The sequence below is a fragment of the Betta splendens genome, chromosome 4 (genome assembly GCF_900634795.4).
Source record: "Betta splendens chromosome 4, fBetSpl5.4, whole genome shotgun sequence".
Lineage (NCBI taxonomy): Eukaryota > Metazoa > Chordata > Actinopteri > Anabantiformes > Osphronemidae > Betta > Betta splendens.
Window position 1 is genome coordinate 16,232,961 of NC_040884.2, and position 26,560 is coordinate 16,259,520.

The 26,560-nt window shown below is 44.0% G+C and overlaps 1 protein-coding gene across 1 annotated transcript in view; it reads right to left on the minus strand.

Annotated features, from left to right (window-relative positions):
- Positions 1-3,235: 3,235 nt before the first annotated feature.
- Positions 3,236-26,560, minus strand: part of pola1 (polymerase (DNA directed), alpha 1) — a 37,077-nt gene continuing 13,752 nt past the window's right edge. The window contains exons 27-37 of the mRNA XM_029148194.3: positions 25,973-26,005; positions 25,689-25,781; positions 25,397-25,602; positions 25,136-25,268; positions 24,912-25,043; positions 24,562-24,736; positions 23,764-23,945; positions 21,712-21,843; positions 15,735-15,851; positions 10,001-10,100; positions 3,236-4,153 (exon numbers count right to left, since the gene is read on the minus strand). Of these exons, the coding sequence (XP_029004027.1) occupies positions 4,017-4,153; positions 10,001-10,100; positions 15,735-15,851; positions 21,712-21,843; positions 23,764-23,945; positions 24,562-24,736; positions 24,912-25,043; positions 25,136-25,268; positions 25,397-25,602; positions 25,689-25,781; positions 25,973-26,005 (1,440 nt within the window). The 3' untranslated portion in view covers positions 3,236-4,016. The remainder of the gene's footprint in view (positions 4,154-10,000; positions 10,101-15,734; positions 15,852-21,711; positions 21,844-23,763; positions 23,946-24,561; positions 24,737-24,911; positions 25,044-25,135; positions 25,269-25,396; positions 25,603-25,688; positions 25,782-25,972; positions 26,006-26,560) is intronic.

The window sequence follows — 26,560 nt, forward strand, 5'->3', positions numbered from 1 at the left end:
TTGTGTTTTTTGTCTTAAATTGAAGAATATTTTTTTAAGTTATAATTAGTTCAGTAAAATAAATATGGAGCCAACTTCAGTAACAAGTTGTCCGCTGTTCAGAGCCCGGGGGCCAGCTGGGGAGGATAAAACCATTTGTCAAAGAGGCGCAGAGATGGAGCGGCTGTGTTAATAGAGGAAATGCATTAGGTCCATAATCCAGCGCTCTGCATGCGTCTATCCTCTTCAGCGGAGTTGACAAAATACTGACCATATATTCATGAGCTTAATCCCCCCAACATGTGAAACGCGCGACAATGGCGAGGCGTTTTCAATTAGATCGCCCAATTTATCTGGGTGGTGGTGGGGGCAGGTGGGTGGTGGTGGGGGGGCGTCACAAAACGTCCTTTAAAACCCTTTAAAGGCGCTAAATTGGTCTTAACATCTGTAATGCCGTGTCGATGGAAGCGAATCCCCTTTGTCATTAATGAAGTAACAAACCACTTCATCAAACGGCTTTCACACACACACACCTCGCAGAGTTAATACCCTCGCTCGCCCCCCCCCCTCCCCCCCACCGGCTCGGATCTCACTACTGATGCAGCATCACTGCGGCAATCAATGCTCATTCTCCTTCGCTTGACCCATCTGTTGCCCGTCCAAATCGCGTGAAATTACGCCGCGGATTAATGTAGTCCCTCCTTTTTTTATTGTGGCCATTTGTGAAGACGCTCTTCTTATTCCCGCAGCACTCGCTTAAACTACAGGTTTCACGCCTGTTAATCTCCTTATTTAATCCGACCAAGCAGGAATTAAATCCGATGACGCGCTGATGCTACGGAGGAACTGAGTAAATTAAAGTCTAACACAAAGTCACCAATGCAAAAACAAGGAAAACATATTTGGAATAACAGCCGCGTCCGCCCGCGCACGGACCACCGGGTTTTTTTTTAAATTCCCATTCTTTTGCTTAAGCTCATTGGAGCGTGTGTGTTTTCCTGCGCGGTCCTATAGGGTTTTGACGAGATTGTCCAGCCTGTTGTAATCTTATTGTGAATATAACTAATGAATGGCAAACCAATTTGTCCCTAATATCTGGGGGAATGCCGGGAGGCGGGTGACCCGCTGCGAGCGCGGCTTAAACTTTCTTTGCAGCGCAAAAAAGGCGAGAAAATTGAAATGCTGTGGCGCAGCAACGGCCGTGGATTTAAAAAGTCACGCTCGTTGCATGTGCGCGCTCTCATTGAGCACAGGCCCGCGCCTGTGTTTAGGCCATCAGGCTCCTTATTGCACGGGCGATCATGACAATGAATGTTGACGTGAAAAGGGGGCGAATGCGCGACATTCACGCTGCGGGTTTTCCGTAAAGCGGCGGAAAAAATCTACATGAATTTGTGAATTGCGCCTTTGCATTTGGAGTTTAACGCTCCCGCAGGTTAATCCAGGTGTCCAGAAAATGTCCTCCCACTGACACGCCGTGCCTATTTTCATCACTGATACCCCCCTCCTCCTCCACCCTTCTTATCCTTCCCCAAGCAGTTGGACTTGATTTGGCCCGTGATTTGGATTCTCCCGGGCCTCGTTTCTCCCACCACGTCCCTGCCCTGGAGAATAGGCCCAATCACTCCACAGCCTCAGCCGGATCACTCCTCACTCAGGCTCCGGGAGAGGCGCTCTAAAAGGCGCTTTGATGAACACCCCCTTCTCCCCTCTCCTCTCCTCTCCCCAGGCGGAGAACCGCGGCCCAGATGAAAGACCTGAATAGCAGGGCCACGGCACTGCGCCCCCCTCTCGGATCGCCCCTTAATTCCCCGTCTCTCTTGCTCTCATCCAATTAGCTCAATGTATTAAGCGGTTTATCGTCTCATAACCGCCCTTTCAGCTCCAACAAGGGAGACACTTTGCAATAGGACCAGCTCTCCTTTTGACACCCTCTCTGGTGCTTGTATGTTCCACCGCGCTATGAATAACACGGATAGAATAGGAGACTAATTCCCTCATCAAAGCCTACCTTGTTCATTGCTGGTCAAAACGACAAGCAATAAAGCTTAACACGACAATATAAAGAGACTTGCTCGACCTTATTAGCTTAGCAGGGTCGAATTAATGCAGAGACTCAATTTGACTGGGCTTACTCCAAACTGGGAGGACAAAACGGGGCCCTCACTTAAAAACCTGGAGCCTGGTAGTGGGAATAGCAGCTCTGTGTACATCTACTGTGAGCTGAGGTTGATTAAATCTAAAAAAGGGGGAAAATAGAGCAGAAAGAGGCTAAGCAACTGTGGGAGAAGTAGCGGAGCTGATATGATTTAATAAATATGTAAAGTTATGAGCAATAGGCTGTAAAATGCACTGAGACACTTTCTCTCACACACAGCATGTTCTATCCATTGCATAGTGAATCATGGTTTAAGTGTTCAGCCCACTTAAGGTTGCCTTCACAAGTCACAGTGGTTTGAAGTGATTTGTGAGGCGTGCAGTGTTTATGGAAATGCACACTGCAGGATGGAGTAAAAAAAAAAAAAAAGTCCCCGACTGTATTAACACAAAGGAAAGTGGTGAAACACTTAATGTGGCGGCTTACAGACAGAACTTTAACGGAAACATAGTATTTAGAAAGTGTTTCACAGTGTCATTATAGATATGCAATTTGCAGAAATCAATCTTACTGATAAATATTACATTTTAAATCATTTGGCATCAAACAATTATAAGCATCTCAATTACAGTCCCTAAAATACATTACAAAGAATTTGATGGTACTAACTCTTGGAATCTAATACAAATCCAGTAAGTTTCACAACAATTTAAGGATTATTTTGGCGGCGTGCATTGGTTTGATTGCTACAAAATTCCATAAGACACAAACTTACCTCAATCTGTTATAAAGAATTTTATGTACTTTTGGTTCGCTACTTTCAGGTTTGTGGCTCTAAAGCCCACACATTTCTACTAAAGGTGTAAAGTCAAACATTTTATAAAAGGTAAATTTTTCCTAAACCAGCTGTAGTGAGTTTGTTTACTTTTATTTACTTACCTTTCTAGGTGAACACGGTCCCGCAAAATACATCTTGAAAATGAAAATACAATAGAAGATCCCAAGTGTACTGTTAAATAAAGTGGAGATGCTCAATTTATCAGATACCCGAGGAGCTATGAAATTAAGAAAGTGTTTTGACTGCAGGAGTCATCTCATTAATTATATCACACCATATACTACAAAAAAAACAAAAAAAAAAACTCAGCAACATTAACATCCTATTTAATTAGCATTTTATTGAGGTTTCATTATCAAAAAATATTATGAATATCAAAAAACACCCAACATGAAACATTGTAGTCATTACAGAAACCCTCCTAAGCAGTAAGAGATCGAAACATAGTAAATTACCAACAAATTAAAACAATCTGCCTCAGAGGAAGGAGGGGAGGCTGAGCAGCAGCTAGTAAAAAGGCTCAAATGACCTCAGTTAAACCAAGGCTGTGGAGGAAAGGCAGATCAGCTGTTCAGTACAGATACTAAATCTGTCCCCGCATTGTCCTTACTTTCATCTGACACACATACGAGCGCACACACACATTCAGGATGAATGGTGGTAATCAGAACAAGTGTCCGATCACTGCAGGCATCCAGTGGTCTTAGGGGCCAGGGTGACTATCATTGGCTAATTAGAGGCTTTTGGAGAATACTGGCTGTTCTTAGGATAAGTCATTTTTACACATACACTGACTCATGCACACACCCATCGAGGCACAGCTAGCTCCTAGACACATACACAATAGACGGCCATTTAGGTATGATTGCTGCTCCCCTTTACCATACAGTCAGGGTGACGGGGTCAAGCTGGATGTGTGTGCAGTCTATATGGAGAAACTGAAGCAGGACAGAGGTGTGATTGGTTATTTAGCCGTACATAAGGGGCAAAAGAAGAAAGTCAATGTGGAGGTAAGAGGTCAAAACAGCAAAGTTTGCTATACTGAGTCCAAACACAAGTCAGATGCTTAAGTCTCCTGGTGGTGGTGGTGTCTGTGTTGTTTTACTTGAGGCTGGAGAAGGCCTGGAAGAGTTTGGCCAGGTTAATCTCCGAGTAGCCGCTGGTGGCCAAGGCTTTGTCCGGCACGCCCTTCAGTTTCCGATACACCTCCTTTTCTTCGCTCAGCTGGGCAACTTTTTCTAGAAGATAAAAGGGAAGAAGCGTTCTCATTGTCCGAGCTCAACTGAAGATCATACGTCTCCTTAAAAACATCAGCCCACGACTCTCACCTTCCTACATCTATTAGATTAAGTTCAGCGGAGTCCAACTGTAAGAGAAACAGCAGCTGTCTCATCACTAATAAACACAGGGGAGCGTTTTACTCTCAAGTGGAGCACCAACACGTTCAACGCTATCTGCCAGTAATGCTATCACTTTTGAGGGCTGAGAAGGATCACACACACAAATGGACTGATGGGTCGATAGCAGCGCGCGCATGCACGCAGACAAACGGAATCATGAGATCGATGGAAAAGCCCAATGAGAGCGTGGAGTCAATATCTCGTCCCTGTTATCCCTTCAGGTGGGCTGTGATGAGGACATAGAAGAGTGAGCGCTGACTGTCCCAGGCTGCATAGCCACCAAAATGAAATCTTTACAATATCATACTGAGGGTCAAGTGCGGATAAAGTACTATGAAACCAAGTAATAACACACCATCACCAAGAGTCTAGCGAGATATCCCTGCAATAATAAGTTGAAACAGCAGAGAAGGAGCAGAAATACAGAAATAAAAGAAAGTTTGATCCGATTTTACAGCAATAATCAATTTTCATTTACACCAATCGTAAAGTGTGTTTCAACTTTTCATTTTAATTTTAAAACTGCTAAATAACTAAAAGTCTCATGGAGTGATTGCAATGATCTGGTCCTCAGGCACCTTATTATAAAGCAGAAGGAAATGATACATAGGTGTTCTGTATGAGACAGAATACTTAGATCTTTAAGCAAATTACAATGTTTTGAGGTCTATATGCTAAAGGATGGATTATTAATGTGTTTACAGATGTACAGGTTTCATTTCTGATTAATGACAAATCATTAGTTGGCATATTAAATATTATAGAATAAATTTTGTGTTTTATAATTGCCGTGACTCCCTCAGACAAAAAGTAGTTAAGATAATGGTTGGACAAGTAGGTATTTAGGACTTCTGTTCAAAGCTTGACAGGTTAATGCTTCTCAAACGTAAATACCTTCAGTTTTGTCTCTATGAATGTAAAGCGAATTCTTCGACTTTTGGGGCCGCGAGTCGTACGAAACAAGACCTCAATCTGGACTCTGTCAGAAACCGAAAAATGTCCATCACAGTTTCCCCACAGTAAAACTCTTCGCATTTAAGAAGGTGGAACAGGTGGCGGGTGTTTTTCATCGATGACTGACTAACCAATCGACTGTCTAAATCAATCATGACTCATTTTTTAGTCCATTTAGTAACAGCATTACAAACCGTACAACACAACAAATGATGCACTTTGTTACATATTTATCTAGATCACATGTATATAAATGTGCACGTTGTCCATATGGCCGTTCTGTCTTCGCCATTTTCACACCCTATCTCCTGTCTTGTCCTTCCTGTCTGCTACATTAGCGGCTGCTGGATAAATACCACTCGCTGACTGCCCAAGGGAACAAAGGTTAGATACACAGAGATCAACAGTGATGTGGACGCTTGCATGCACGCTCACGCTCACACACACGCAGATGATTGATGGTAGTTAAACACTTAAAAAGCACACTAACCCAGCCATGGTGACTGAAAAACATCCTTGTGACAAATGGTAATCAGACATGCGTGCACACACAAACATACAGAGATGGTGTGGTTGACTTGAATAGCAGCAACTATTACCAGATAATCCTCATGTTAGCAAGGACAGGGATGGAGACAAGGGGAGAAGAGAGGCTGGGTGAGACAAACTAGTCTATTTATCGGGGGTGGGGGAGAAAAAGGGGGGTGATGATGCATGATCAAGCGAAAGCAATCATGTCATCATTTCTGAAAGGTAGGAGAAAATAATTCTCCCCCTCCTCTACTCTTCCCCACTCCTTTCTTTTTTCCACCTCAATCACAGTGTGGCGAACAGATAAAAGAATGATTTAAGAGTCACAGAGAGGCAAAGAAAGAGGGAGAGATCTGGCTGCAAGTCGAAGCACAGTGGGGAGCGCAGTTCAAATAAATAGCCTCCCTTAAAGAGAGAGTGTGAGGTGGAAGGAGAGAAGAGAGGGGAAGACGGCGTCGCTGGGGAGGCCGAGGCATGAACGAATACGGAGGCGAGCGGGGAAAAAACACGAGGAAAGGAGATGCTGACTCAAATTAAACAGAAAATGGTCTGAGGAGGTTTAGATCCTGAAAACTTTCTAGAATTTATAGTAGCGCACACACACACACACAGACACACACACACACACACACACAGACACACACACACACACACAGACACACACACAGACACACACACAGACACACAGACACACAGACACACACACACACACACACACACACACACACACACACACACACACACACACACACACACACACACACACACACACACACAGTGTATCAGGGGTTATCTTTGCTCTAACTAGGTGTTGTCACACACTCGCGCACACTCTGGCGATGCTGGGCACGAGTAGATCGGGGCTCTGCACGCTCTAACTAGGTGTAAATACAATAACAAGCCTGTAATTAAGTGAGCATGATGAAGTTAATGGAGATCGGCCATTCCATCGGCCGCCTCCATGAATATTCTATTAGGCTGGTGGCGACGGGCAGCTGGAATAGCAGTTAATTTAATCACCACTCGGAGCACAGGGAAACTTCTTTGTGTGAGTGTAATTGCACAGAATGAATAATTGATTTGACAATCGCACCCGCGGATTTTGCCACCCTGCTTTGTATCACCGGAGAGAGGGAGGGCAGCGCGGAAGATGGAACGAGCGGGAGAGAGAGAGAGAGAGAGAGAGAGAGAGGGGAGGAAATGGAGAGGAGAGAGAAAGAAATGAAGAGGAGTGAGGGAAGGAGGAGTGGGAGGGTAGGAGAGGAGCAAACGCGGAGCGCTGAGAGGTGGCAGGGATACGGTCTGTAAATGGATCATTAGAAAAGCGCAGCTCAAGGACAATTTATATTTTATCAATGCCGCAAAATTACATTATTGCTTACACACGCAATCATACTGCCCACACTCGAGGGTGAGAACTGGAAGGGAGGTGCGAGGGGAGGAGGGAGAAAGGCAACAGATAGAGAAAAGACGAGGAGCGAGGGAGGGAGACGAAAAGGGGAAACGGGAAAAGTGACGATCCAAAAGTCACTGATACGGCATGTTCCCAGCTACGGAATGGACAGCAGGGCTTTTTTTTAATTCCCTCCACGGCGTGCGTGCCTATGTGTGTGTGCATAATCTATTAGAGAGCTCCTGCCGCGGATGAAATTACCTCCATGTTTTACTCAGTCGCAGCAATCAGGCACAAAAATGCAATGTACATGTAGATCAGATCGGCGCATTGCTCGCGAGCGTGCGCACGCTGATCACATTACATTCTCCGTTGACTCAGAGGTCTTTTATGTAAAGCTATTTCTACTTAATGTGCTTCATTGTGTATGTTCAGAACATGCACGGACTTTTCTGAATGGCTGAATACACCACGCACACAAAAGGTGCATGCAGAGTGCAGGTACTGTAGCATATTAGCGGCTAAGAGAATGGTAAACGACCGCAAACGCGAACATTTAGGAGTGTGTGTAACACCACAGAAAAGACAATAAGAAAATCTTAAATAGTGTACATGCTCATCAACCCTCACACTGTGCTAGATACACAGACTTCTGTAGGGTGTGTAGGATTGTATGTCTGCCCCCTGTAATCGGAGCGTGTGGTCCCCAGGTGTGGAACGCAGTACTACGAGGTTTAACACGCTCAACCTACATTTCATGACAACGGGTGCGTGCACATGAGCGGCCGTGTGCGTGTTTGTGCGCCGTCTCACCCATTTGGTGGAAACACCGGTTTTGGTCGGCATTGCCCAAAGGGCCCAGCAGATACAGTTACACAATGCAACCAGTCATCAGCAACACAAGCCCTGGCGCTCGCAGTGGCGACCCGCTCCAGCCTTTACTGTACACGCCCGTGATAAAAACAACCTCCCGGCTGGAGATCATCCTGCTACCAGGACGCAGCAATCGGGCCACACACAGCTTCTAATAAAATGAAGCCTGCTATTAAAGAATGATTCGCCTGATACCTAACATATTTAAATGAACACGCCACATCCAGGCTTTGCTACATATTTTGTGTCACATTTGGTGGCTGTCAAGCCCGATCAGGCAAACAGGAGACTTGTTGTGACTGTTAACTCTGCAGAGTGCTGGGCGGTGCTGAACGACACCAGTAGCAGAACAGTACTGGGTGTTACAGACAGGATGCCGGAGCATGTTCTGTCTCTCAAACGGATTCTGGGCACATTTCAGGGAGAGTGATTTGGTTTCTTTTTTTGTGCCGCAGCTTAAACAAACAGATGTGTAACTTCAAAACAGGAACATATCATGTCTTGAAGCAAAGGGTTTCAAAAGACAAATAATTTGTGAAGTCCATGTTGGCACAAAAGACTGATCGACTGTATTTATATGAACACCTACATGTTAATACAACCCTTTTAGCACATGGCTTAGCACAGTATCCATTGTTCAAAGCTACATTCCATTGTTTTGCGTTACACTGCGAAATATAAAATGTGGCTGGGACTCGAGGGGGGAAAAGCCCAAAGCAGATCAAAAATACTGCAAAGCACAGGAACATAAAGAAAGGAGGAGAATCAAGAACTGATTGGCGATGATTTCTTGCATCTGGGCAAAGACAGAAATAAAAGAAAGCAAAAATGGAGGCTATAATCATGTTAGTACTCCTTCCCTTCCCCTCCTCCTCTACACCGGTCCAATCCCCTATTTCAACTCCCTCCATCTTCTGAGTGGTCATCTGTTGATTACACGTTATATTTACCTCTGCTGTCTCACTCTTTTGCTGCCTCACTCAGGTCTGGTTTGACACACACACACACACACACACACACACACACACACACACACACACACACACACACACACACACACACACACACACACACACACACACTCTTAATATTCAGGCATACATACATAAATAACATACATACATAAATATTTAATCAAATAAATAAATCACTCGGCCCGGCGGCCCTTTCTAATCAAGTGACATCAATCAGGGAGAACTATGGGTAAAGAGGCCTTGTAGCTGACGCCTACCGAGCGCGCTCAGAGAGCTGGAGTAGCGTCTATTTGAGTCCAAGGGGGGGAAATATACGCTCCATGTCGCATTATAGGAGAAGGGCTATCCTTTCGTCAGCTCGCCCATTACTCCCCCTATCATTTCCCCAAATCTAAAACCTGTTTTCAATCAACACAGCCAAACGAGTGCCTGTCCAAGAGAGGCAGAGAGAGAGAGAGAAACGACAGAGAGAGCAAAGGAGAGAAAGAGGTAGAGATGGACAGTGAGGGTAGAGGGAGAACGATGGAGGGCTCTTTCCTCCTTTCTTCCAGTGATTGGAGCGTTTTGCATTCTGTATGTGTGTGTGATTGAATCCGTCTCCTAAATTAGGGCTGTCGACTTGAGGAGCTGAATGTCCTTAACCCCCCTCCCCATATCCAATGCCCATTCCCTGCTACTTGCGTGCATGGCACATCATTGAGGAATATTGTAAGTGCAGCCTGGGTAAAAGGTTTACATTGAGACATTGATTGCTAATGCCATGTTGTATGTGTATTTGTGAGGAAGTATTGTTAGGGCATCAAATCTCAAACTTCAATAGCATTTTAGTAAGTTGATTTTAGCTCAGGAGGTACTACAGCATCAGAATAACAAAAACAGCAACAGATAAAATGATAAAATATTACTTTATAAATAAACACGGTAGCAGACAGACTGCGTGGTGTGTGTGCAAAGTCTTACTTCTCTCTGTTTCATTCAGTTGTAGTTTGGCGACTGCATAGTCCCAGTCAAAGATGAACCTGTAGAAGCACAGCTGGTTGTACAGGGCCTTTTCAGAGTACTGCAAAGAAAATACACACAAACAGCAGTGTTACTTCAAAATAAATGAAAGACAGGCTTCAGAAAGGTCACAGCAAAAGCAGTGAGTGTAAACCCATTCCCTCCAACCTGTCCACCACCTCCCTTCCTACTCTGGGCAGTACTAATCGAATATTCATGTCACACTGACTAGATCAAAAATTCAAGCATGTCAGTCGCCAGAACAATTTCTAGGTTCAGGTCAGAGCTAATGCATTTAGAATATCTCCCAGTCAAAATATCGATCAAACAGCGGTGTTGTTCCTGCGCTCCCCTGCATGAAATTCATTGGAATCATTTTAATGCAATGAGGCACTGAAAACAATAAAAACCACAAAGAAACAGCTTTTAACATGGGCTGATCACGTATGTTACCATTGAGAGGCGTCAGCGACTGATATCTCATATCAGGCGATAGACATCTGAAGAGTAAAACTGTCAATCAACGACAGTCATATAAGATTTATTATAATTAATTTAGTCTGTCAGATACTGTGACAGGGCAAACATATATCTAATAGGAATCCTGCATGTTTACCAGTTTGAGAAACAGGAAGAGTGAATGCGACTGAACAAATGCGCACTCTGTTCACACAAGTTTCGCTCCCAGAAAACATCCCCCTTCCTCTGTGTGACACAGTAAAGCAAGAAAACAAATTTGCTTGCTTTGTTAATCTCCACTGCAATTAACTGGAGCCACATGACAGCCTGCGCGAGGGGGAGAAAGAGGGAAGAGAGAGAGAGAGATGGAGAGGGTGAGCGAGACAGAAAGGTGGGAGCGGAGATATGTGTGTGTGTGTGTGAGAGAGAGAGAGAGAGAGAGAGAGAGAGAGAGAGAGAGAGAGAGAGAGTGTAAAGATAGAGAAAGATGCGAGATGGAGAGAGTCAGACGATGAGGAAGAGAAAGAGAGAGAAAAGAAAAGAGGGGGATCAGGCCTGAAATACCCTCCCTCATAATAGTTTGTTGTGATAAGCCATTGTGAGAGAGGCATGCGAACAGCCGAGGCTGTCAATTTGATTAGCCATTATACTGCATGTTTAATTGCAGTTATTGGCTCGTCATTTCCCCGCTACGCTGGAGAGGGCATGCTAAGCCCCGACCCCACACTGCCATCAGGTGTGCGCCGAGTGCTTTATTATTACCACCAGGAAGAATCCCCTGACAATTCCTGTGTGTCAGTGTCTGTGTGTGCGCGCCTATTATACCTGCCAATCGGCAACCAGCGTAATTGTAATTTCAGTTTTTGCTGCTGCGGCATAATCAAGTGGCAAGAGCGTCTAATGCAGCTCGATGCAAACGATGCGAGGTGCGAACGTGCGTGTGTGTGCGTGCGTGCGTTTAATGGCTTTCTATGGCTGCCCACATGGCACGCACAGCTGTTGACCTTTGATGCACCGCCTAGTCAACAACCAAGCCATGCACATCCCATAATGGAGCCTCGGTTACGGTTGCCAAGGTTGAACAAGCGCAGTGGGCACAAACACCGCGCGCCATTTCTTCCTCTCGAGAATAAAGCGCGCGGAGAACACGCGTGCACGCTAGCAGCAGTACGTTCAAACAATATAATGCTGATTGTGGGCGGGCCAGTGCCGGGGCCCTGATTGACTGACAGGTGTCAGAAAGGCGTGGCTAAAATGTTACAGGGTTGTTATTGAATTTAGATCCCCCCCCCCCGCACACACCTCGTCATTCAGCTCAGCGCTTTGTTCCTGCACTGACACCATTTCAATTTGCTCCACAAATCTGCAGCATTTTCAGCCTGACTGCCTAAGGAGCAAACCAGCTGTGAAATTGCCTCTCTCCCGGGAGCGTAGGACCCCCCAGCCCCCACCTCGTACCCCTTGCTCCTTTGCCTCCCTCTTCCCTGGCTGACTACCCCTCCCGTCACACACATCGTGGCACATGTACACGCACACAAACACGCGTTAGGCAAAAGGAAGAAGGAGACGCGAGAGGAACAGAGACACAACGAAGACATGGTGTATAAAATAAAGAAAAAAAAACCCCACAAGAAATAAGAAAAGGAGGCTAAATCATACAAATTGATCCAAATCACAGAGCAAGCGTCTAAAATGGCTCACACAATAAAAGGAGCACTCAAGACTTCCCCAGTCTAAAAACACCTGTCTCTGTCTTTTAAGAGTCTAACATGCGCACGCATAAAAACACACACATCTGACCTCTAAAGAACTTTTGCACACTACACTGTCGCTCAAGTCCGCCAGTGAAGCAGTTAATAAAAAGGTAGTCTTTCACACAACGCGTGGGGAGAGGCCGTACGTTGGGCCGAACAAAAACAAAGCACAGTTTGGACAGAAAGCGTGCGGGCGGGCGGCTGAAAGACTAATCAATGCTCTGACACGCGGGATGACGAGAAAGCCTCACGGCGGCGGCGTGAACGGGGCCCGGCGCCTCAACGCGCCGCGCTCGCCCCTAGCTTAGCCGCAGCCGCGTTGTAAATAGCGAGAGGCTACAATATCCGAGCCCTCGCGCAACTGCAGCTGTGGAAGGAGAGAGGGAGCGAGAAAGAGGGGGCGAGAGATGGGGAGAAACAAACATACATTCTCCCTCAGCTGTGAGGCCACAAGGCTTTAAAACTCTTGAGCTTTTTAGATGCGATGAACGTTATTGCCGGTTGTGGTAGTCATGCCGATCAGCTTCACAAGACACCATAATGAGTCAATATATGTAAATCTTTACTAGGCAAACACGGCGGGAAACAAAGGCATTTAACTGGTGCTCTCGCCCGCAAGCCTCCAACGATTCAGCACCGGTAATTTCTCCCCATTGAAAGGCATAATTGCCTGCTATTTGAAGATATTCATGCTCAATTTTTGAAATTAATTTCAATTGGGGGGAAATGTAGAAATGTCAGCTCCAGTGAAAGGGATTTGATTTCAATTATCCTCGCTCAAAGGACTGTGATTTCCAAATACACTTAAGCAAAATTATGACAAGAATTTTTGTTCGGCAAAATTCAGTGTTTAAAGAGCGATTAGGCGATAATGGGGCAGCTTTGAGCCGGCAGTGAATGCAGCCGTCTCCCTCTGAAAGGCACTCAATTATCTCTGATTGCTCCCGCTATAATGTATCAAATAGAGATACCTGCTATTGCCGTAATTTGTGTGAAAATTAACATGCTGCAATTTCCACTAGAGGGAAAAAGGGAGCTCTAATGGGCGCCTGAGCGTACATCAATAAAACGAGGGGAGAAAAAGAGAGAGACAGAGAGGGAGGGCAAGAGGAGGAGAGGAAAAGTAAACCAGGAGAAGACGGAATGAGTGCAAGAGCTAAGCAGGGAGGGAGGGGAGGCAAAGAGAACGGTGAGAAAGGAGCAGGGAAAGAAAGCATTGAATAAAAGGGGGAAGAAAAGAAAAGTCAGGACAGAGATTTGAAACGTGGTGAGAGAAAAAAAAAAAGCCTATTTGAGTTAAGCGCTGTGGATGGAGGGTGGGCGAGAGAGATGAAGAGCGAGAGAAAGGGAGAGAGGAAGAGAAAGAAATTTAATTTACTGAAAATATTACAAATTGCACCTGTGCATAACTCCCCCAAATTACCAACCAATCAAGGCAGAGTGCCTATTACTCTCCCATTACATGGAGATCAGATCACGCTCTGAATCTGTGTCCAGAGAGAGAGAGAGAGAGAGAGAAGGGGGAGGGAGAAGGGAAGAGGTAGAGTGAGGGATGGATGAAGGGAGGAGAGGAGAGGACATGCAGCCCCCACAGCGATGGTAAATGTACCATGATGCAGGAGAGGAAAGGGAACGCGGAGTCACAAACAAGACAACGCTCCTTTACAAAGGATCTAGCACAAACAAGTGGGTTTTTTTGTGCAGCGTAAACAGAGAAGAAACTGATTGTCTTTCTGGCTGTTGTTGCTATTATCCTGATAATCTCTGATGATATTGGCAGATAAAAAGCATAAAGGGAGAGTAGCCAGAGTGATGCAGCAGGCAGACGCAGAGAGTCGGCATCCAACTCTGGACATGCGACGGCTCGCCCCAAAAAAACCTGGAGAAGCTGGAGGCATCGTATTCTTCTTTCAGCACAGTCGATCTACCACTAGCTCAAACAGCCATGAATGGGCCCTTGAGTACTTTGCATAATTGGCAGCAATTTCACATGTAAGCTACTGGGATATTAATCTTCGTGCACTGGCTGGATTCCAACAACAGTGTTATCCAACACCGGAAAAAGTCAGTGTAGGCCAATATCAATTGTCATCTTACATGAGTCTTCTCAGGTGGAGGTCAGAAGTCAGAGACGATTATTCAGCTGGGCAGAGGGTTGATGTAATGCTAGGAGGCCGGTGGTATGGAAGTGGATTTTAAACTCTTATTCTATTTAAAGGATGTTTTTATTTATGGCTCCTGTTTAACAGCAGCTGGTTTATAAAATAAAAGAATGAACTCTCCTCTTAGTCTCTGAACAATAAAGACATGCTGGGAAAGTAGTTTAAAGCAGACGGCTAAATCACAGGATCCTAAATGGTTTTCTTATAGATAATTTTCAAGCTGTTAATATGTAACAATGAAGAATGAAAGTAAAACTGTCAGTTAACTTCAGTAATTAAATCACTAGTCTAAGCTCTGATTCTGATGTCTTACACATTAAACTGCAGACATGTGTCTACTTCTACTTCACTAGCAAAGTTCCCTTTCACACAACAGAAGGTTTTACTCCTTGTGCTTTATTAAAATGATAAACCTCACTTGTGTGGTGAATATTTTTTAATTACTGTAACGGTATGTTCTACCTTTATGCAAACTTTACTGGTTAAATCCAAGAGCTAGTGACATATGTTGTCACAATCCTCACCTGTCCTCCAAGACAACACCAGTGATAAAGTCATAAAACCAGGTAAAACGAAGACAGGCTGCAGGTTTTTGGATGGAGAAAAAGTGCATGAGTGAGCACAGAGAGTTAAATGTTTTATTCAGCCCATAGTTTAAAGTGCCACGGCCCTCAGGCACAGCAATGGCCGCCTAAGTGGCTACAGTGACAGCAGAAATTGGCCTTCTGGTTTACAACCTGTCGCCACAGAGCCAGACACAGCAAAGCAGCTGAGGGGGGGACCAAACAAGACCGAGATATAAAACAGACAAGAGAGTTACGGCAAGGGCTAAGAATGGAATGGTGAGAATGGGACAGAAAAAAAAGTGATTGAACCGTCACACTCAAATAGGAAAGGGAGAGTGTTTCTTTTAAATTCAGTGGTCAAGCTAACAAACTGTTCATAAGGTGGTGTTCAAGCGCTGGACAGACAGATGCTTTTAATGGTTAAACTACCATCCAGCTCTCACTGCCTTGACGTACGTAGGCATCTGCACCTCTCTCTCACATACACACACGCACACAGATGCTGCAGGACAAAGAAAAGGTCACTTTTCATGAGTGTGTATATTCTGAAATGTGATACTGATGAGTTGAGATGTACAGCATGTATGAGGGGATTACTTTAGCTCCATAGCACCACCACCTGGACAAAACCTACAGAACTGAGCCGTGCTGCTGTCTGGATTGATCTCCACCTCTGGACAGTTAGTGATGCAGCGGTTTTAAGGCGCGTTCTTAAAAGGGAGCGTGCGGACACGCGTGTCCGGTGCTGGGTTACCTCAGGCCGGAGAGTGGCCCGGCTGCAGGCGGGGCAGATGGGTCCGTGTCTGGAGAAGGCGATGGGCAGACGTCTGGTCCTGTTCTGACAGGTCTGGTCCTCACACACCAGCCAGCCCTGAGGGAGAGACACAGACGGATTAGTTCCAACCACTGGGAAAAATAAAAACTTCAGGAGCTGCTGGAGGTGCAGGGTTTGTTTTCTACAACTGAAAACAAAACCAAACAGTGATGGACACAGTAAATCAATAATGGAACACAGGAAACACGGGCGGGAAATCGCAACCTAGAAGAACATTTTTGAATTTATTCTGTTCTATCCAGTCTTTAATTTTAAACCGCGCCTTGTTTTTGTATTCATCAAACTCACTAAGTTGCCAATTTATTGTACTTTAGCTTTTCAGGACCCGTGTTTAGGGTTCCATTATTTTGCAGTTTCTTACATTTAGCAGTTCTGTTTTTTGCACAACACCCCTGATAAGGACGGGCAGGTAAAGGACAAACAAGTGTAACAAGAGGAAAGAAAAAAGGTTTACATCTGACTTCCCATTCCACCCTCCTTTCTCACTCTCTTTACATTTGAATGTATCTTCAGCTGCTGTGTGTCGGGGTCCTTCTCTGAGTACTTGTCAAACGGGCAGAGCAGAGGACAGCCAAAACGGCAGTAGTTAGGACCCCCTGGGGTGAGGTAGTGACCCTGGGCAGGTGCTGTGGTCTAACCCTCTTAATCTCCCTGTATTCTTTCAGCACCCCCCACCCCCAACTCTCTGCTTCTTATGCCCTGTCATTACTAAGGAGGGTTTAAAGGGGAGGGGGTTAATGCCCAACTAATGACAGAGCAAAAGACCCACCACCACCAAGGCCTTTGCTTCTGTCCTCCATCTACCTATCCTTCCTTCCTTTCCTCCAGTCAGTCAAAATAAACGCCTTCAAAACCACAGCAGCTGGTTTTCTATCCACACAGAAACAAGCAAACGCTGCTTCTGATTGATTTTCAGCTTTGCCTTCATTTACGCTCTTGATCAGCAGCTTAATAAAGTCAACTGGGAGGATTTTTTTCCCAGTGTAGACAGGTCTACTGCACATCAGTCCTTCCCTACTGTGCAAGAACCTTTACAGTGAACACCAACCAGGTCAGACTGAAGCTGCTCACAGGCAGGGTCAGAGACAAACACCAGCAGTGACACAAACCAACTTAGTAAAAATGTTGTAACTCAGAGTAAAGAATGGAGCTTAAATTTGACAGTAATCAACAATAAACCAGCTACTATCTAACCTAAATTAACTAAAGGATATCATGTAGAGGAGAGGTATAACTTCATGACTTGTTCATGGAAACTGTGCAGATACCTATCATGCTGGGTGCACTGGTCTATGCACTGGTTTAAATACTGGAAGTTAATTTTGGACATTTTTAATATCGATTTACTATGATTGAGTGATTCCCCTTTCCTGCTGATTTAGGGCTGCTAACTAACCAGGAGATTTAAAACACACACACACACACACACACACACACACACACACACACACACACACACACACACACACACACACACACACACACACACACACACACACACACACACACACACACACACACACACACACACACACACACACACACACAGTCAATCTCTTCTAAATTAAAGCCAAACACAAACATACACATATGTCCAAAATCAATTACAAAGTCCCAGAGTTCACAGCTTTAACCACAAATCCCAGCTCGGGGAGTAATTATCTAAACACCTCCACCCAGCTTGTACAAAGAGCTAAGCATCATGGGAAATGAAACTGCTTTGCTGTCTCTGATAAAGAAATGTGCAGGACAATGGTTTGTGGAGGTGGGAGATAAGGTGTGTGAGAGTGGGCGGCTGTTTGATCATTATTTCTTTTTTTTTTTTGGTTGTCATAGGACACAAGCCTCAGCACACACTGCTGTTCCCATAACATTCATTATGAGCACAAACTTCTTAATCGCTTTCCATGCACATGTATTAAAATTAATTAACAGGACACACATCAAAGTCTCAAGTGTCCAGCACACACACACACACACACACACACACACACACACACACACACACACACACACACACACACACACACACACACACACACACACACACACACACACACACACACACACACACACACACACACACACACACACACACACACAGAACACTGACTGGGGAACAGCTACCCACAATCCCCCTCTGCTGCTCTACTGTGACCCAAAGTTCACCCATACAAACAGCACGCATCACAAATCAAGTCAAGATTAAGTGCAGCAAACATGTAAGAGGCTTCACAGAAAGAACTAAAACCAAGGAGCACACGAGGAATGAGGAGGGAGGCAGAAAGAAAAAAAATAACATCTAATTGAGGCATTTTGCCCGAGCGAAGGGTGGGGGTGGGGGTGTACAGTCGGACGAGAGAGAATAAAGGCTCATAATTGCATAATTATAGCAGTGGATACCCGACACACTGAATGCAGACGTCAAATGAGTTCCACATAATTTAACCAAACAGAGGCAAGACCAGGCCACCACAGGGACCACCAGGAAATATACCCTCTCTGATTCTTCTTCTTTGTTTGCTCTGCTTTTCGTGAACTCTCGTCTCTTCCGAAACATCCTGCCCTGGAACATTCTTACAGGCGGGTCCGAGACTCTTCACTGCAATATTACAGTGAAGTTGCAGAGACGTACTAAAAACCAGTAAATATGCTTTGACCGAAGTTCTAATTACTGAACCCATGATTAGTTTAAATTTGGGTTTTTAAAAAGCTTTTTTCAAGTTTAGATTTGCTAACTAAACTACATAAGCACTTACACGTACACTGCTTTTGCTATTGATGGTTCAACAAAGTGAATCTTACTGGTCTGTGTAATTTGCCGACATAAGATTTTCAATTCTAATGAGAGAACCAGCTGGTAGAAGACCCCGGGGTAAACCCAGTAAACGCTAAAAGGATTATTTATCTCACCCGGCTTGGGAATGCCTCGGAAACCCGCCAGGAGCTGGCAAACGTTGCTGGGGAGAGAGGCATTCAGAAAACCTCGCTGAACCTGCTGCTACCACGATCCAACTTTAAGTGGAAGATAATGAACGAATGGGATGACAAAACTAAAATCTAATTTCCTAACTAACATTTAGAAAGAGGAAAACAAAAACACGTGGGAAAATAGGTCATTTTATGATTTGTGTTAGGTATTAAAATCAACAGATTTATTGCCTATACTTATACATAGAAGGGAAATTAAAATGTGTGTGGTAAGTAGTTTTTTACTTGTACACTATTGACACCGCTTTTACTTGAGTCACAGCAAAAAAGACAAACACACACACACACGTAAATGACCAATTTCCCTATGAAGCGTCATGAACCATTTCTAAATGGCAACTGACAGTGATGAATGAAACGGCAGTTATCAGCTTACAGAAATTGGTTTTGTCATTTAAAGGGGTCCATTGGCAACTTCTACCCAGTCTTCATTTGTATCTGGTGGTAATAGCATAGTACCATTAATGATGACTTCAACAAATTCATAAGTCGACTGTCAGCAAATCTTTAGGATATATATATATATATATTTTTTTTTTATTTAACCCTCTGATTAGGTGATTGATTGTCCATAAAATGTCGGTGGTGTCTTCAAATCGTTCTTTTTGTGTGACCAAGGAATGACTGGTGAACTATTAATTGTCTAATAACTATTGATATCACAGTGAAGAGGCTGACATGACTCCTGTACTAGAGGAATCCACCTGCCACACACACACACACACACACACACACACACACACACACACACACACACACACACACACACACACACACACACACACCTCTGATTTGTTGCCTAAGCTCTGAAGTGAAAAGACCTAAAATCAGACTACTTCACAAACATGCTAGCTCACACAAACACACACAAACACACACACACACACACACGCACACACACGCACACACACGCACACACCAGAGCTCAAACGGTTCCACTTTGTACCTCCTCTGCTTAATCAAAGCTTCTCTATTCAACAATTTGACCTTTTGTTCAAAACAGGATTATCACCTTCTCTGGTCTTCATTCAACCCCATCTCTCTCTCCCTTCCCCTTTCTTCTCTTGCCCCTCAGCCCGTTTCCAGGGGCGACCCACATGACGAGGGTAATTGCAATAATTTGTTAAATGCCATGGCAACGGTGGTTAGATGGGAGGGGTTTAAAAAAAAAAAAAAAGAAGAATTGGGTGGTTCAGGAAACAACCGAATCTCTCATTTTGCCAGAAGACAGCGGGATGAGAGGAGGAGAGGATGACAACATAGAGACAGAGAGAGCAAGAGGGAGAGAGAGCGAGCGAGCATGCAAGAGAGTGCGTGTGTGTACAAGTGTTTGCCCATTCTCAGGGTGCTAGTTTATTGATAGTGGTTGGGATGAGGGTGGCAGGGAGGGGGGGCAGGAGGTAATTTCACTAATGATTAATGTCTCTGTGGTACTCGCTTAGGACGCCAACACACATGTGTGTATATGGTGTACACACCACGTACACACAGAGGTGCAAAGCGCTCACTCTATCTGACCAGACAAACAGCTCTATTTGAACTCTCCCTCGGCCTGAAAGGAATCCTTAATTACACAATATTACCCCTCTTCATTGCCCTGCTGTGTGTGCTGTGTCCACTGCTGCTCAGCCTCCAGGGATGTGTGTGCGCGTGTGTGTTGCCGTGTGTGGTGTAACTATTCAGTGGTAGCAGCTGTTTCACACATCGTGACAAAGGGGCTGAGGGGGACTCGCTCCCCACACATTCACCGCACTAATTGATTTCTGTTCAGCACTGTGGGAGAGTAACCCACACATACACACACACTCACACACAGCACATTCCACTCACTCAGGACCAAGGTGTTACAAGCGACAAGAAGAGACAGGGAGACATCTACAAAGACAACACAGGAATCCGCTTTAATTCACTCCAAAGCTGTCACTGTCCTCAGCAGGACATATATATAAAAACAATAGAAATCAATATGTCCCAGTTTGTCTAATAACAGTTTTATTCTGAAATAATTGCTTAACTCTTGCAACATTTTCAAGCTAAGGTTATTTAATTTAGCTTGTTTCAACTGTGCAACAGCTAAAAATGTGTAATAAGGTAATATTCAAAGCAAAGAAAGACTAGTGATGATGAGGAGTCATTCAAAATTTGCTTGTGTGTAAAAAATATCCCAAAAGTCATAAGTACATTATGTTCAATTTGTTGTATTTTTAGCATTTGCTGATTCTATGACCCAGTTTCTGTGTTCTTTAAATTTCCCCTTTACCTTGTTAGAAAAAAAAAAAAAAGACACGGTATGCATGTTAAATGTGGTATTCAAAATAAAAGCTATTTTCACGGATCATGCTCTTACCAAATCTTCCTGGTGCTCTTTTCATTGTGGAAGAATAATGCGCTCTTTGGTGGAAAATGTCAGCACAGTGCCCTGCTGAGGTTTCCCTCATCTTTAGCCCAACATCCTTTCTATTGCTGGCTGGCTTCTTGTACCATTACAGAATCATATAGACACTTTGCGGAAGGTCAATTATCCTGTTTTGTGTTTTTTCTGATATTTAATACTAATTAGTAATAGGCTATGTTTTTAAACATTCTTCCATCACACAAAAACACCCAATACTGAATAGTGCATAAAATTGTAGTTTAATATTTATATATCAAACATCTGTCATGTTTGCAGTATGTGTAGTTTAAAGAAAATAAATAAGAAAAAGCTGGCCAGCTGTACTGTCCAATCCAACTAGATGCCGCATTACTGACTAAAAAGCCCATTTGTGGCCCTGCAGGTGGTGTGAAAGTAAACATGGTGATAGGATGTGATGTATATGTAAAACAGCGTCTTATCTGCAGCATTACTATTTACTCAGACCTCATTTACACTCACAAACCGGATAACAAACACGGAAGTACTTACAGAGTAGTATTTCTTGACGTGGCGGCGGATGTCAAGGAGCAGTTTGTTGCTTAAGTTGACCGCGTAGTCGATGGGGCTGCTTCGGCAGGGGACGTGACAGCATCGCATTAGGCTGGCCTCCAACTTTGTCCCCTGATGGAAATGTAAAATAATAATACATCACACAAACCTCATATGCATAAGAATGACGGAATTAATGTCCAATTACAGTTTATTACCTGAAAAGTGGGTAAAATGATTTAGTGTTAAGTATTCAGAATAGGCAGCAATAAAAACAAAGTATCCTGGTAATTTCCTTGAAAAACTCTAGGAACAGGATATTTCAATATTCTTGTTTTATTATTCTATTGCCTGAAGAAAACAGATCAACATGACCTTAATACCCCAGTCAACTCGACAGTATAGTTAATGCAATTAGAAAAGCAGCCACGGTACAATTACACTAAATATAACAGCTTTAAACACTGGCTCCTTTAAACTTGCTCAATTTAACTGTCACTTTAAAAGCAGCAAAAAAAGGCTTCTGTGGGGAAGTTAAGTGTACATGTGACACGCTCCCACCTGTGCACAATCATTCTTATTTTGTTTGCTTGCATTACTTTTTGGGCACGAACGTCCATGGTTGACGACTGGTTCAAGTCAATCAAGTGATTTGACAACGCTCATATGGAGCTACACACATTAACCCTTCATCCCCATCGCTCCTCTTCTAATTTTTATTTTAAAACCAACTTTCTAATAAAACCATATCGAGGAGAATACAAGAAGCTCTACTGAGGCTTACTTCTCCAAAAGTTAATCGTTTCACCCTCTCTCACCCATCGAACAACCTTCCTCCTCTGTCTGTCCTCCATCATCCATCATTGCCTCCTCCGTCCATCTCTGGCTCGGTGTCAGGACTGGAGTCAAGGTCCATCTGTCCTCCCTCCTCACTGAGATGTTAGACCATGCTCAGCACCCTAATTAACTTATTGCCTTATCAGTAACTGTGGGTGTGAATGCATACCAGCATCTGATGCATGGGGTAAAATTAAGACCAGTAAACATTCTGGTTAGTTTCATCTAAAGTTAAATAATATAAGTTATTTAAATTTTTAAAAGGAGTTGATTTAAGTTATGTCACTCTTTTCATAGATTCAGTTCAAAGTAGCAGTAGTTCAAATTCATCTCTAATGCTGGATATTTCTTGTGCAAGTGCATAATGATATCATCATTTTGTGGTGTGTGTTTAATACTCCCTTCCTAATTCAGGGAGAGCTCCCCGAGCCAATAAAAACAGATGGTTGTCAGTTTTATTAGTGTCTTCCAGACAAGAAAAACCTGTGTCCTGCTCCTTATTATAAGCTGATAACACACACACACACACACACACACACACACACACACACACACACACACACACACACACACACACACACACACACACACACACACACACACACACACACACACACAGGACCTTGGCCTAACACATAGTGAAAGATCTGTGTGTGTGTGTGTGTGTGTGTGTGTGTGTGTGTGTGTGTGTGTGTGTGTGTGTGTGTGTGTGTGTGTGTGTGTGTGTGTGTAGCGGGGGGGTTAAGGAAAGGCTTTTCAAGTTGTGGAGTCTAAACTATGCCAATGAAAACAGAGTCCATACTGGAGCCAGGCAGCTGTCTAAAAATACAGACGGAGACACAATATGGAAGATGACTCAAGCCGGAATCCTTCACGCAGCAAGTTTGAAATGCCTTCAGAAACACCATTCCTACACTCTGGTGCACTGATTACTTCATTACACCGGTGATAAAAGATGTCTGTCCTTTTCCGCTACAGTGATTCTTTCTGTCTGAGGCGTTCTTTGTGTGCGCATTAATGCACACACCATGCTGACATCTGATGTTGCGCAAACATTGTTTTAGATGATAAAAACTTATCTTATTAAAACTTATTATTAACTATATTGGGCTGCACACAGTTGTGAATGACCAGAGGAATTGTGCGGTTTAACACAGATGTGAACAGCGGTTTGGAGGGGCCAGCAAGGCCGCTCCATTTACAGCTCATACTTACAGCTCCTTCGAAGACGCTGTCGTAGACGTTCTCAGTGCCACACTGAGGGCAGGTGAAGGTGAACCTCTCACAGTCTTTGTAGCGCTCCTCATCAGTCAGCTGGACCGGTGCGCCGAACGCAGCATCAGACTCCTCCTCCCTCTGGTACTGCTGCTGAGCTCGAAACTGACTGGGATCCAGACCTGAGATGGGCAGATTCAGTACACACAGTGTTTACACATATTTGGAATATTTGCATTTTAACACTGTAAAAACCAAAGAATGAATAATGTTCCTCTAATTTAGTATTGCGAAGGAAAACATGACATGAAGAACATCCAAACACGTTACATTTTTGACATTTGAAATGTGTTTTGTATTATAAGGTTATTGTGACATTAGGCGTGACAACTTTTCTGTTTGCCTCAGTTGTCATCAGACCATCAAATATTGGAACAACTCTAATCCTGAAACAAACAGAGATTACGTAGTAGCATAACCTGAAAATAAGACAAGCTTAAATATTTTTCAGGGCAAGTACATAAGACGTGTATGGGAGCACAAGATAACCTCATGACTAAAACCATCATTAATCAGACTATTAAAAAAATATAACAATTTTACTTAGATACCTCAACTGAACCTTTACTTCTTTCATTTGTTTTCGCCTTCTATAAAAGTTTTAATGTATAGGCTAACGCCGACACCTGATTTAAAGTTACAGCAGTAAATGCAGTAATATAAAATGATTGACGCTCAATCGCCCACTTTTAATAAAACCAGTCTTCTGGAGTCTACAGAAACCTATAATTAAATTACCCAGCCACGTGGCTATGAGCACGCCGTCAATGCCCTCGATGGGGTCACATATGCGAGACACCACAGGGTGGACCTGCTGGGCCAGGTAGTACTGCGTATCCAGACTGAGACCCTCCTGCTTCTGGAGCTGCTCCAAGGTGTAGGCTCTCTGACTGGCCGCCAGAGACGAGCCGTCCTAGGGTAGAGGAAAAGTCATGGAGTGGTTTTATGTGTGATCTAAAAATCTAATTCTGGATATTTGGTTTTATGGTATATGGCAGTTTATGTCAGTGAAGGACATTTGCTGCTAAAATAACTTGGATCAGTGACACTACTGTACATACGCCTCCTTTTATTTCATATGGTCACACCTTGCAGATGATATAGGCGATTGTGTCTCCAGCTTTGATGCGACGACCCCCCTGGGAGTTGATCCATAAAGCCACATGGACATGAGGGAGAGTCTTCTTATCTGGGTAGTCCTGAGGATCCTTAGTCAGTGCCTGAAAAGGAAAGACGCAACAATCAATCAAGAAAACTGACCTTCAATTTAGCTCCGACACATTTTAGTGAGTAATGATGAACACATATTCACCTTGTGTATTTCATACTGATTGAGTGGGATGTTTCCACTCGCTACCTTCTCTCCCACCTCCACCAGGTGTTTCTGGATGTTCTCCACAATTACATCACGACTCTGGTCCGACAAGATCTGACTGATCACATAGCTGTGAGAGAACAGATATAACGCTTAGACAGAAAGGATCACAGTAATCTACTATGCAACACTAGTGTGTGTTTATGCTGCAGTATAGTTTTCCAGAGGAGAGTCTCTAAGGGTTTATGGCTAACGCACTTGCCACACTCCTTGGCCAGGTCACACCAATCCCTGCGGACAATATCCAAGCCTTTGAGCTCCTGCTTGACGCTGTATCGCCCTTCACCGTGGTTCTCGACCACCAGAGCAGCATATTTCTTCTTCTTCAGCAGCAAAAGCGACTTAAACACGCCGTCAATGTCGATCTCCAGCAGCTTGTAGAGCTTATTGATTTCTGCCTTCACCTGGGAATAATAAATGACAACATACAGATGTGCATTTAGTCAAAAGAAAACAACAAGCAAGAAATGTACATTTGTAGTGTATGTACCTTATTGCCAAGCTTGAACACTTCCTCCAGCGACTTGCTGTTTGTGTTAATCATAATGGAGTCAGTGTCTCCATAGATAACGTCTAAGTTCATCTAAGGGACAGAGAAATAAAATGACACACCGCCATTATTACATTTTATGTAACTGTGCTATAAAACACCTACAGCAGTTGGTGACATGCAAATATAGGTTGTATATAGATTGTGGGTCTTGTCCATCCCTGCTTACAAAATAATTTGTCCTCTGCTTATCTACAAAAGCAGAAAGCCTTTTAATAACCCACCTTCTGAACCATGTCTTTGGTGTGCATCAGAATCTGAAGGAGACAGCAAACAACAGAATGAGTACAGATGCAAACAACAAAAAGCATTAGAGCGCACATACAGGTAGAGTAAATAAACAATGATTAAATACTACGCGTCTGTGTTATTTTTCCTGTTTGTGTGGTTTGTGTGTGTGTGCGCACATGCACTTGTGTGGACATGGAAGCAGAGCAGGTGACTTGCTTTTAAATGGGGGATAATTGGCTAAGAGGGCAATTATGAGAGCGTGCCGTGACAGGCGTCTTTTCAACCCACACATATGCTCACTGGGCAACACACACACCCCAACGCACGTGCACTTTAATGACTCATAATGGCCTTTATCACCTGCAGAGTGAGTGACAGGCAAATAAGAGAATTCTGTTAACCCAGCTTGTCCACTGTGCGTGTGCGTGTGTGAGACGGAGAGATCTAAGCTACAGAGGGATCCCAACAGGTGGGAGTCCAGAGGAGGGGAGGACAGAGTGGGGGCTCCATGTCGCTAATCTGGGGGGTCAGAGGGACAGAACGCGGTGTGACCTGTCACCAGCAATCTGCTCCTCAATCAA